Here is a 12,769-nt window from a genome sequence, read left to right on the forward strand (position 1 = left end):
ATGAAAGACAGGAACCCAAAAGATTTAGATAGCAAGAGACACGCTGTGCCATGAAACCTACCTCATGGCAAAGAGACCCTCTAGGTGAATAAGAAGGGATCTTATTTTGTTCTTTTGCTTACTCTTTACCATGTTAATTCAATAATACATATGATGGGGTCATGCATTATTAATTCTGGGACAATGAAATACCTGATGATTGGTCAAACCTTCTTTTATTCTCCCAAGAGATTACTTGGTCATCTTTTAACTGTTTGCTTATGAAACTGACAACTACCAAGACACTTCTGAAGAAAAACATGTATTAAAATATGTCCTAAATTAGAAAATGACCTGGTATATACTTTTTGAGAAGATAGCTTTGTGATATGCCCAAGAGTAACATGTTACTATATAAAAAGCTGCCCAAAGAAGGAATCAGAACCAGTTTATAGGCAGTTTAACTCAACATTAGAGCTCAGCAGTTAATTCTGTTTCACAGCTTATACTATGTGTTCTCTCCCTTCCTTCTTTTTCCAAAACACTCAGAGAAGTAAGTAAAAAAAGGATCCAGAGACAAAATGAACCTAGTAAGTCCAGGAACTTGGTATCTGTGGCCCCAACTTGGCTGTAAACTTTTAAAAACCATAGTCAGGGGCGCCTGGGTGGCTCAGTCGGTTGAGCGCCCGACTTCAGCTCAGATCACGATCTCGCGGTCCACGGGTTCGAGCCCCGCGTCGGGCTCTGGGCTGATGGCTCAGAGCCTGGAGCCTGCTTCCGATTCTGTGTCTCCCTCTCTCTCTGCCCCTCCCCCGTTCATGCTGTGTCTCTCTCTGTCTCAAAAATAAATAAACGTTAAAAAAAAAAAAACCAAAAAACATAGTCATAGTTTCTTTCTACTGTAACCAGTTACTTCCTTTGATCCTGAACAGCCATTAAAAACAAACATGGGGGGCACCTAGGTGGCACAGTCGGTTAAGCGTCTGACTCTTGATCTTGGCTCAGGTCATGATCTCATGGTTCATGAGTTCAGCCCCACATCGCACTCTGCGCTGACAGTGCGAAGCCTGCTTGGATTCTGTCTGCCTTCTCTCTGCTCCTCCCCTGCTTGTGCTCTCAAAATAAATAAACTTGGAAACAAACAAACATGGGGGCCTAAGTCTTTCTGATCAGGGCACATACTGCATGAATCCTCAGATGCTTTGGGTCCCCAAAGTCTAGTTGCTTGGAAATTCTGCCCCAGGTGGGGTAAATTCCACCTAAGGCTAAATACCAGCTCCCAAGTTGCTAATCATCAAGAACCATGAAGGAATATTAAAAAGAACACTCAAGAAGGTAGGAACCTGCAGAGAAATAAATGGATAGAATACTTAGGTTTTAGTGGTTATTACTAACTGTATAGTACTTAAAAGGAAGTTATAACACTTGAATCTTTGCGCCAGTACTTTTTAGCTATAAAACAGAATACTGTAATATATGTGCTTTTCTACAGAAGAATGCTGAAAAATGGTAAATATTTGTAGAATTTATCGATTTACTGAGCATCTTCTATGGCATGGCACTCTAAGGCCTTTTTTTTTTTTCTTTTTTTTTGAGAGAGAGAGAGAGAGAGAGAGAGAGAGAGAGAGAGAGAGAGAGAGAGAGAATGAACATGAGCAGGGGAGAGGGGCAGAGGGAGAAAGAGAATTTTAAGCAGGCTCCATGCCCAGTGTGGAGCCTAATGTGAGGCTTGATTTCACAACTATGAGATCATGACCTGAGCTGAAATCAAGAGTTGGACACTTAACTGACAGAGCCACCCAGGCTCCCCTATAATGCACTTTTGATGAAAAGATAATCACTCCTCACAACTGTAAGAGGTAAATTGTTACTATTATCATCTCCATTTTACAGATAAGGAAACTGAGGCATAGAGCTTAGATAACTAAGGTCAGACAGAAGGTAGGATAGGGCCTCAGAAGTGCATATTCCTCATCAGTATATTACACTCTAATTACAGATATGCTTTCAGTTTGAAAGAAAGATACACTAATTAGTATTGTAATTCCTTTTTTATTTTTTTGACAGGAAGAGTGAGCAGGAGGGAGGGGCAGAGGGAGAAGGAGAGAGAGAATCTTAAGCAGGCTCCATGCCTAGCACAGAGTCCCACAAGGGGCTTGATCTCACAACTGTGAGATCATGACCTGAGTTGAAATCAAGAGTCAGATGCTTAACCAACTGAGCCACCCAGGTACCCCAAGGGTTATAATTCTTAAATCTTAAATTATAATCTAAAATCTTAAGGATTATAACTATCTGTAGAACCCTCTGGGAGAAAATATCCTCAGGGTGCCTGAGTGGCTCAGTCAGTTAAGTATCTGACTCGTGACTTTTAGCTCTGGTTATGATCTCACAGTTCGTTGAGTCTGAGCCCCACAGAGGGCTCTGTGCTGACAGTGCAGAGCCTGCTTGGGATTGTCTCCCTCTCTCTCTGTCCCTCCCTGTCGTGCTCTCTCAAAAAAATAAATAAAAATAAAAACTCGAGAGAAAAAAAAAAAGAAAATAAAGGAACATATCCTCACCATTCAGCTTGTTTCCTTTGCTCAGCCAATTCATGGAGCCGCCGAAGGGCTTTTTCCTGTTTCTTCTCATCTTTGCGGGATCTTGAAGAGACATTTCGAGCAAACTCTCTCTGCTTGAGATCTTTCAATCTCTGGTGTAACAACAACAACAACAAACAAAAACAAAGGGAACAGAGGGTGGGTGATTTAGAATAATTTGGGGATCCTGAAAACAAGGCCTTTAGAATATTTACCCTCAATCAATGGTTATAGTGCTAGCATAGAACACACTGTTTAATACTCTCAGTAACTGAAACCACAATGGCAGATTACTTTGGATAAAACACTTGGAGTACCTGCATTTTCTAATTAGGACAGCATACCATTTACTTTACTGGGCAAAATTAAATGTTTTCAGATACAACAAGCACATTTTAGAACATTAGGAGGAAAAAAAAGGGACTATTTAATCACCTGCTCCTCCAGGATGCAAAACTAAACAAACAGAATATGAGATAAATTGTAATAACACAAGCCAAAGAGAACAGAAAGGGGTTAGGCTAGTACAGAAAATTACCCAGGAGTAAGATCTTAAAAAGCAATGTACAGCTTACATGGGGAGGTTATGTGAATCAAAACAAATAGAAAGCATACTTTTATTTCACCATAAAAAGGTGCTATTTCTTTTCAGCATGAAGTTTTCCTGTGACTATCACACAAACCATCTTCCAATGCTAGCATGTTCAGAGCTCACCAGTCTGACCACTTGCCTCTGGTCAGTCTGCTGAAATTAGAGAGTAATATGTATAGCTTTTCCATTCCTTCATGGCCCTGAGAGGAACATCCAGGGGATGAGGAGAGAACAGAGATAAGTCAAAGGATTTATTACTTAAAATCCTGATAAAAGAATGAATCTTTTATTCTCAGAAACTAGTATATAATTTTCCTTAAAACAAAACAAAACAACAACAACCAAAAAAGAACAGTGCTGATGACACACTGGTGACAAAGTCCAGACATATCTGCAATGAAGACAGAACTAAAATTATTTCCAACACACTAGATAATATAAAAAACAAACCAAAACAAAACACATACATTAGCCTATGCTTTTACAATAGCATTAGGAAAAGGAATTTGACCCGATATAAAGTGGACATTGCTTTGTGGAAGGGCATGATGTTCAACAGACAGAGGAATTTTCATATCTAATATTTATGAAATGTGTTTTGAATATTTTTGAATTGGGAAGGGAAAAGGGTGGAAAGACACACACAAAAAAAGATATACAGCTAAAGACACTAGTAGAAAAACTCACTCTTGTGATCTGGGCTCCCAAATTAGAAGGATTTGCTTTCAATACATCAGCTGAAAATGTCACATCACAAAGAAAAAAAAGTAAAAATAAAACAAGAGTGGAAGAGAAAAAAAAAATAAAGCAAGCATTACTACACAGGCTCTCTTAGTGAATCTGCAAACTATTATACTGAACAATCAGGGACAAAGCCATCAACTCTAAAAGGGTGGGGGAGAGGGAAGCACCTGTACAACACATATATGTGTACATACACAGAGACTGACACAGTAATAATCTCTCCGGATACATGGACCTGTCTACATTCAGGAAAAATAGTTAACAGAACTTCAGGAAAGACCACTGCTACCTAGGAACCGTCTATCTTATTTTCATTTACCTTTATTTTGGGAATGTTCAAGTAACCAACAGCTGGCAAAATGTTTTCCTAAAGCTGGCTATCCAGAATTAAGAATTTTATAAAAACCACTTCAAGACGGTGGATCAACTATCTTGAATAAATATGAATTCCAATTTCTTCCTTTCAAGGAGAATGAGACAGAAAGAGCCTGTCAGGACTATGGTATCATTATTTCAGGCTACAAGCTTAGTTTTTTTCTGCCCCAAACATTTACCAGGCGCTCTAGCCAAAATTTAAATAGAACATATGTTTTTCTCATATCTGCCATCTTCACTCCAGCCACCCCATAGGCCTGCAAAATTTCCCAGTGCCTGGTCATTTCCTTCCTTCCTACAAATATTTGATTAGTTTTAGGAGTTATTTCCCAAACTACAGGATACTTTCTAGAAGAATGAGCATTTTATCAAAGCCTAGAGTTTCCAAGCTAAATCAGACAGAGGTTAGGCTTTCCAATCATTCAGCAACCACTTGGTGCAACCTTGAAGTTGAAGGGATAAGACTATGTCCACATCATCCTGAAGACGCTGTATCTCAAATTCTTACCATAACATAATTGGAGGTAGGGAAGGATGAAAATGGGATGAGGTCAGTAAAACAAATCTGAGTGCAGCCCCATTCTAGGTGAAGCTATACACCAAACAGAGTGTAGCAAACATTCCTAAATCACCTTTACAAACTTTAAAGTCTCAAATGTAAAATTGGGAACCCCAGAGTTCTAACCCAAACCTTAGAGATAGGGCTTGGCAACTCTCCCAAACCCAAAATGTATGTTTGAGGTCTTTCAGGTGAGGGTATTTTGATGATAAAAACAGATTCTACCCAAGGTCAGACTAAATCCCCCTCCAAAGTCTTTACTGATACCTCATAAAATTTTTTTCTTCTTTCTGAACTTAGTATTTTGTTAAGTACTCATCTAGCAACCATCATACTTTGCTCTGTCTATACTTATTCTTGCCTTTCAGAAAAGCAGTATGTGTAAAGTTTGAGTCAGAAAGACTTGTGTTCAAATCCATTAATTACCAAGCAAGTGATGATTTCATCCCTATGAGCTCGTTTCCCCCATGAGAAAAATAGGGCCATTCTAGCAGGTTTATGAGGTTAAGTGTCAAAATAAATAGAAAGCACTTTATGTATCAAAATTGTTCAATACTGGGGCAACTGGGTGGCTCAGTTGGTTAAGCATCCGACTTCAGCTCAGGTCATGATCTCGCAGTTTGTGAGTTTGAGCCCCATATTGGGCTCTGGGCTGATAGCTCAGAGCCTGGAACCTGCTTTTGATTCTGTGTCTTCCTCTCTCTCTCTGCCCACCCCACCCTGCTCACACTCTCTCCCTCTCTCTCAAACATAAATAAAAAAAGTTCAATATTGTCTCTGTTCTTTTATTTGGGGCAGAGACTGTAGCTGCTCTTTTTTTAAACTTCACTTTTATTTATTTTTTAAGTAATCTCCACACCCAATGTGGGGCTTGAATTCACAACCTCGAGATGAAGAGTCACATTCTTTATCAGCTGAGCCCCTCCTTTAAAAATTTTTATTTTAAAAACAATCTCTACACTCAATGTGGGGCTCACGTAGCTGATCTTTGTAATCAACACCGTAGTGCACAGAACAGTAGTTAAGTCTACAGAAAGCATCTGGGAAATGCTTGGTGAGTAATTTGGCTGAAACACTGGATCCTTGATTTTTCCCCAAATAAATTCTTTACCACTTGTAGAAAAGTTTGATAATTATTTTCCTATCTCTATTAGGGACATAGTCAAGTTATATGAGATATATGGTTTTCCTAGCTATTACTCTCATCCAGCAAGAAGTCTCATTCTTCAGAGAATCAAAAAGCCTAAAATGTTAAGCCCCTTACTTCTGGACAGAATTAGGCCATGGGTGCCTGGATGGCTCAGTTGGTACAGCATACCACTCTTGATGTCAGGGTCATGAGTTTGAGCCCTATGTTAGGTGTGGAGATTACTTAAAAAAAAAAAAAAAAAAAAAAAAAGAATTAGGTCAAATGGCCAAAAGGATATCAGAAAGTTCTCAATTTCCTATGTAAAAAGTAATTTAAAAAATTTAAGTTCATTTATTTTGAGAGAAACAGGGACAGCACAAGCAGGGGAAGGGGGGGAGGGAGGGAGGAAGGGAGGGGGGGAGAGAGAGAGAGAGAGGGAGGGAGGGAGGGAGGGAGGGAATCCCAAGCAGGCTCCATGCTGCCAGCATAGAGCCTGATGTGGCGCTCGAACCCAGGAAGTCGTGAGATCATGACCTGGGCTGAAACCAAGAGCTGGACACTTAACAGACTGAGCCACCCAGGTGCTCCTAAAAAGTAATTTTTATAAAGGCAAAAGTCCCTAATTCAGAGTCAGGTTTTCCAGAGTTGGTTATTTTAGTCCATGGAAAAGCCTGGCTCATTTGCAACTAAATGCTCATATGAAATTCTGTGTCCTGTACTTTTACTTTCCTCTTAAATTCTAAAGAGGAACACAACTTCAGGTAACTTCTTCAAGGTGAGAACAGAGGAGCAACATACCTGCCTGTCAAAGAAGAGACAGAGCTCGGGGTGCCTGGCTGGCTCAGTCGGTTTAATGTCCGACTTCACCTCAGGTCATGATTGCATGGTTCGTGGGTTCTGGCCCCACATCGGGCTCTGTGCTGACAGCTCAGGGCCTGGAGCCTGCTTCGGATTGTGTCTCCCTCTCTCCCTGCCCCTCCCTGACTCATTCTCTGTGTCTCTGTCTCTCAAAAATAAATAAATGTTAAAAAAAAAAAGTTTTCTTTTCATGTTTATTATTATTATTATTATTATTATTTTTAGAGAGAGAGTGAGACAGAGCATGAGCAGGGAAGAGGCAGAGAGACAGGGGAGACACAGAGTCCAAAGCAGGCTCCAGGCTCTGCGCTGTCATCACAGAGCCCCAATGCGGGACTCGAACTCACAGACTGTGAGATCATGACCTGAGCTGAAGTCGGACACTCAACCGACTGAGCCACCTAGGTGCCCCCTCCCCCAATTTTTTTTAAATGAAGAGACAGAGCTTATGCAAGGAAAAATATTTATTGACGTGTCATCAATCCAAAAACTTTTCAAAGGCCAAGCAAATTCCATTCCATACATAAAAATTCAAGTTAGACTACTCCAAACTGGGATACAGTCTGATCTGAGTGGATATAATTAATCATTTAAGCTAACTCCAAAGCTACTATTGTCCTTGTCTCTGAAAATTATAAATTATGCCTTCTGAAGTATTGCTAGTAAATTTGTTTCTTCACTGAACTATTGAAGCTTATTAGTAACAAGTCATATAATACATTTTTCAGCTGGGCAGAACTTCATTCAAGGTAAAGGAGACTGAACCCCATTCAAAATCAAAGGGTTTGAAGATCCTGTTCTGAAAAACCAATGGCATGTTTCCAAAAAAGCATATACATTTGTGGCATAGAACACAGTGGCCATTTCTTTCTCACTGATTCTCAATCACATGGTAGCTGTAGTTTCCATTAAATTTCCCAAAGACCAATATAGGGAGAGACCTTAAGAAGTAATCCAGCGCTTGAAATACCCACCCACATAACCATGTTCTTTGTGCTAAAGACCACTTCAATGTAAAGGACATTCCAGTTCTTTTTTTTTTTTAATTTTTTTTTAACGTTTATTTATTTTTGAGACAGAGACAGAGCATGAACGCGGCAGGGGCAGAGAGAGAAGGAGACACAGAATCTGAAACAGGCTCCAGGCTCTGAGCCATCAGCACAGAGCCTGACTCGGGGCTTGAACTCACAAACCACGAGATCATGACCTGAGCCGAAGTTGGACACGTAACCGACTGAGCCACCCAGGCGCCCCCGGACATTCCAGTTCTTAAAACACAGCTTAAATAGCACTGTGTTGGCAGCAAAATATCTACTCCACGATTACCCAACTCTGCAAACTCCTGCACCACTACCCAACTCTGAACAAATTAAACCAGAGAATTGAGAATCTGGTAAATCTTCCCAGATTTTTAATGTGAGTGATAAATTTGCCCACACTATCAATAATGTGGAGTGTGACTAGCAAGGAGTGGCATGGCGTTTGACCTGGGAATGAATGAGACAAAGATACATCTGCACATAATTTTCCCTAATAACAAAATAAGCTTTTGAATTAATAAAATATTTGTTATCTTTTGGTACTACTCTTTTCTAACAAAACCTGATGCTAGAAGTTTATATTTTGGTATATTCTACTAGGAATAAATCTGATTATTCTTTTTCTCAAGTATTTTAAATCTTTTATCTCAATTTAAAGAAACATGCTATTATTTCCAGATGAAGGGAATTTCAGACATCAAAAAACAGGCAGAGTATTTCCTACTGCCACTAACAATCCTATGTTCTAATATTTACTGAACTCTCAAGAGAAAACCTGATTTTGTCTCTGTAGGGTCAAAAGACTGTCCACAGTTTCTTCTCACCAACAACAACGCTCCTCTCCCAGAACAGAGACTAAAGTTTAGTCTTTGTAACTAACCCTGCAATGCACATACAGTTGTCTATGGCACAAGAGATGCTCAATAACTTATTTCAGTTTTAAAATAAATCGGGAGAAGGAACACATCTAAATACTTCATGTATTATCTGTTGATAATGAACAGTGACAGGGAATAGTAAAGAAACTGTACTGCAATCTCTTTTTCTAAGTATAATCGACCTTTTTTTTTTTTTTTTTAAAGTAAATCTCCACACCCATATGGGGCTCAAACTCACAACCCCAAGATCAAGAGTTGCACGCTCCACCAAGTGAGCCAGCCAGGTGTCCCTAATTCGGCTTTCTCTGAACCTCAACCACTTTCTTTCCCCTATGTCAACAATCCTGCATACCCCAAATCCATAGCCTCTTCTCCCCACCATTTCCTGCCTCTCTTTCACAACACAACATTAATCTCCTCTCCCTTCCCAAACTGGAGTAATCACGCTCTAGCTATTACGTGGCCAGGTTACCTGGGTGCAAGTCTTGGTGTTTGATGCTTCTGAATAAGACCATCCAGAACATCACCATGTGGTGAAGAAGGAAAAGTACCAGGAAAGAACACAGAAAGCCTCAGCATTCAACTACTCAGGGAAGGAAGATTACAGTTGAATGGTTAAGGAAACCAAGTTACTGGACATTGGATGTAAAGTCTTTCTTTTCAGCACATGTTTATCAGTAAGTGATGAAAATAAATTTTATTCAGTAACAGAGAAAACTAAACATTAATGCCGACTATAGATACTGAAAAAAATCAGAGGGAAATACAGAAGTAGTCATTCTTTTTGCTAAGAGTAGTCCTAATTAGTCATTTATGACAATACTTATCATTTGGTGAATATCAAATTAATACGTCATAAAATTATTGTTAAATACTTGCTTTGGTATTTTCAGAAGTCAGCAAAAAGCCTTCAAAGTGTGGTATATTTTTACAGTACCAAGCTGTGCCTGCTGTAACATGTTTTTTTCACATACATGTATGTATATGTACATACAGTCACCATCACCAAAATTTAAGCTGGATGAGATTAAAAAAATAATTTTATTGAGATACAATTCACATAGCATAAAATTCACCCATTTAAAGTGTAAAATTTGGTGGGTTTATCAGAGCTATGCAATCATCACTACTAATTTTAGTTAGAACATTTCCATTACCCTCTAAAGAAACTCCATGCTCATGAGCAGTCACTCCCTATTACTCCTTTCTACACAGTCCCTGGAAACCTAATATATGTTCTCTATAGATATTATTCTAGACTTTCCATGTAAATAAAATCATGCAATATGGGGGTCTTTGCGACTGGTTTCTTTCACTTCGCATAATATTTTCAAGACTTGTGCATGTTGTGTTTATCACTAAGTCATTCCTTTTTATTGCTAAATAACATTCCATGGTATGGATATACCACATTTTGTTTGTCCATTCATCAGTTGTTGGATATATGCACTGTTTCCACTTCTGGGGTACTATTAATAACACTGCTATGAACAATCTTATGCAAATTTTTGTGTGGACACATTTTCATTTTTCAAGGGTATACACTGGTCATATGGTAACTCTATATTTAACATTTTGAGGAACTGCCAAACTGTTTCCCAGAGTGGCTACACCATTTTACAATTCCACTAGCAATGTAGGAGTAATCCAGTTTTTCCATCTCCTCTCCAACATATGTTATGATGTCTTTTTAACTTTGGCCATCCTAATATGTGTGAAGTGGTAAACTACTGTGGTTTTGTGGATAATGAGTTTTAAATATAACTATATAGGGGTGCCTGGGTGGCTCAGTTGGTTAAACATCCACCTCTTGATTTCGGCTCCAGTCATGTTCTCACAGTTCATGAGTTCAAGCTCTACACTGGGTTCTGCTCTGACAGTGTGGAGCCTGCTTGGGATTCTCTCTCTCCCTCTTTCTCTGTCCCTCCCCTGCTCGCATTTGCTCTTCCTCTCAACATAAATGAATCAAAACTTAAAAAAAAATAGATACAACTATATAGCCCTCAAAATCATATCTGGAGGCAAAGGTTTCACCTCTTTGTAAAGTTTAAAGGAGCATAATTCATAAGAACTGCTTAGGCCTAAAGCAAATGCAATAGCAGCATCTCAGTTCAGAGCTCTCTTTTCAGGACTGTCACTCACAGACTATCATTATTTCTTAGGTTGCTTTACCTTTTCAGACTCCAACAGAACATACAGCCTCATATATGAATCTCCACCACAATGTATCACTGTAATAAATGTAAACGTGCAGGGCCAGAAAACAGGTTGAAAACTGCAGAATATAAGGTAGAATCATTTTAATTCATATTGGGAATGTGTATCAAAATGAAGAACAGAGTTAGAAATTCCCAGGAAGAGAATACAGAGTTTACCAGCAAATGAAGTTCCCAAAGGGTCTGTTTAGGGTTACCCCTGCCTGCTCACAAAAGCAGATGGTTTCCCTAAACAGAAACAAGAATTTTCTAAGGTTAACTAGATTGTGATAGCTGGATTTAAGAAGTCTATTCCCAACAAGAGCAGAGACGGTGAGTACATAAGATTCAACAAGTGTACAGACTCAAAACATGCTCAGTTTTTGGAGGACTAGCCAAATAATGTCATTCTTTTATTAAGCAAAACAGTTCCAAAGAAAATAACACACACAGCAGTAACAAACTTTGATCTTTCTGCTACAGGTTACTAAAATAAAACTACAATGTCTCAAGTTCTTAGGATGCATTCCTCTTCATATCTGCTTTGCTTCTCCAGGCATAATCTCTTCAGAAGCTAATTATGCTGTTTAAGTCAACATCTACAAAGCTTTGGGATTCATAAATACTTTACGGCTTTCCTAATCTATTTCACCTGTTTATAATAATCAATTTACAGTTTTCTAAGGATAAACACTCCAGAAACACATGAAATATAGATTATATGTGTAGATTATCTTCAGTAGTATCTAAGTGGTTTCGCTTCTATTATTATTATTATTATTATTATTTTCAAAGTAAGTTCTACGCCCCAATGTGGGGCTTGAACTCACAACACTGAGATCAAGAGGTACATGCTCCACTGGCTGACCTGGCCAGGCACCCCTGTGGTTACACTTCTTTTAGAAGAGTTCAGTTTCTTTTGTATTTTAGCCCTAAAATTATTTCTCTCTTATTTACTTTTTATTGCCTTTTAAACATTTCCATTTGTGTTTCCCTTGCAATGAGTATCAAAGTAGCACTGAAGAAAGGGAACCCAGTCTGAAGCTCCTCAAACCTGTAGTGGCTTGCCAGAGGTCCAACTGGTTTTGATGTGCTTATTGTCCTGATGCCCCGTGTGCCAAGCACACAGAGGAGCAAATACAGTAGAATATCTTGAGGGGCAAAACTACAACAGTAAGCAGTGCAACTCCAAGTGGAGAGTGGCCAGTCCAAATCTGAATGAAGGCCATGTGAAGTCCAAAGATGATCATTCCTTCCATCACCAAGGAATTTCTCAGAAAATACTTCAACACAGAACCTATTTCATTTCTGAGTCATGAGGAAAACTAAGCCTTCTATTCCTTGGTAATACCAGATATACACAACAGTCAACGAAAAGTAAGCAATACTGCCCCAAAATAATTGTAACAGTTTAGACAGAGTTAACTAAATCACGCAGTCACAGATCCCATCGTGTACAATTCAGAACAGAGCAGTCATCGAGGGGTACTTACTATAGGCTTCATCTGTTTTAGTTCAGCTATTTAAAGCTCATAAAACCACTATTTTTACTGTTGAAACAGACCTTGGTATTAAATGAAACTTCAGTCTTTTCAAGAAACGTAAAAGGGGTTTTCACACTGAAGCTATTTTAGCAGGTTGAAAGCATTCTTTCCTCTGACCAAGACACTGATTCTTTCTAAAAACAATTTCTTAAAGCTGCTAATTTATATGTACCAGATTTTGATAAACTGGACGCGACTACTGCAGATGGCTTTGAAATTGCAAAGAAGTTGGACCCAACACTTAAAGATGAATAAGGAGGCAGCTTTTCAATGTGCTGCTTCTCCACTGTCAATTAG

The 12,769-nt window shown here is 39.0% G+C and overlaps 1 protein-coding gene across 8 annotated transcripts in view; it reads right to left on the bottom strand.

Moving 5' to 3' along the window:
- Positions 1-12,769, bottom strand: part of GPATCH8 (G-patch domain containing 8) — a 100,353-nt gene that overhangs the window by 7,446 nt on the left and 80,138 nt on the right. For all 8 annotated transcript variants that reach the window (XM_027048923.2, XM_053212203.1, XM_053212205.1 and 5 more), the window contains one exon: positions 2,541-2,671. In XM_027048923.2, the coding sequence (XP_026904724.1) occupies positions 2,541-2,671 (131 nt within the window). The remainder of the gene's footprint in view (positions 1-2,540; positions 2,672-12,769) is intronic.

This window comes from Acinonyx jubatus, chromosome E1 (assembly GCF_027475565.1).
Source record: "Acinonyx jubatus isolate Ajub_Pintada_27869175 chromosome E1, VMU_Ajub_asm_v1.0, whole genome shotgun sequence".
Lineage (NCBI taxonomy): Eukaryota > Metazoa > Chordata > Mammalia > Carnivora > Felidae > Acinonyx > Acinonyx jubatus.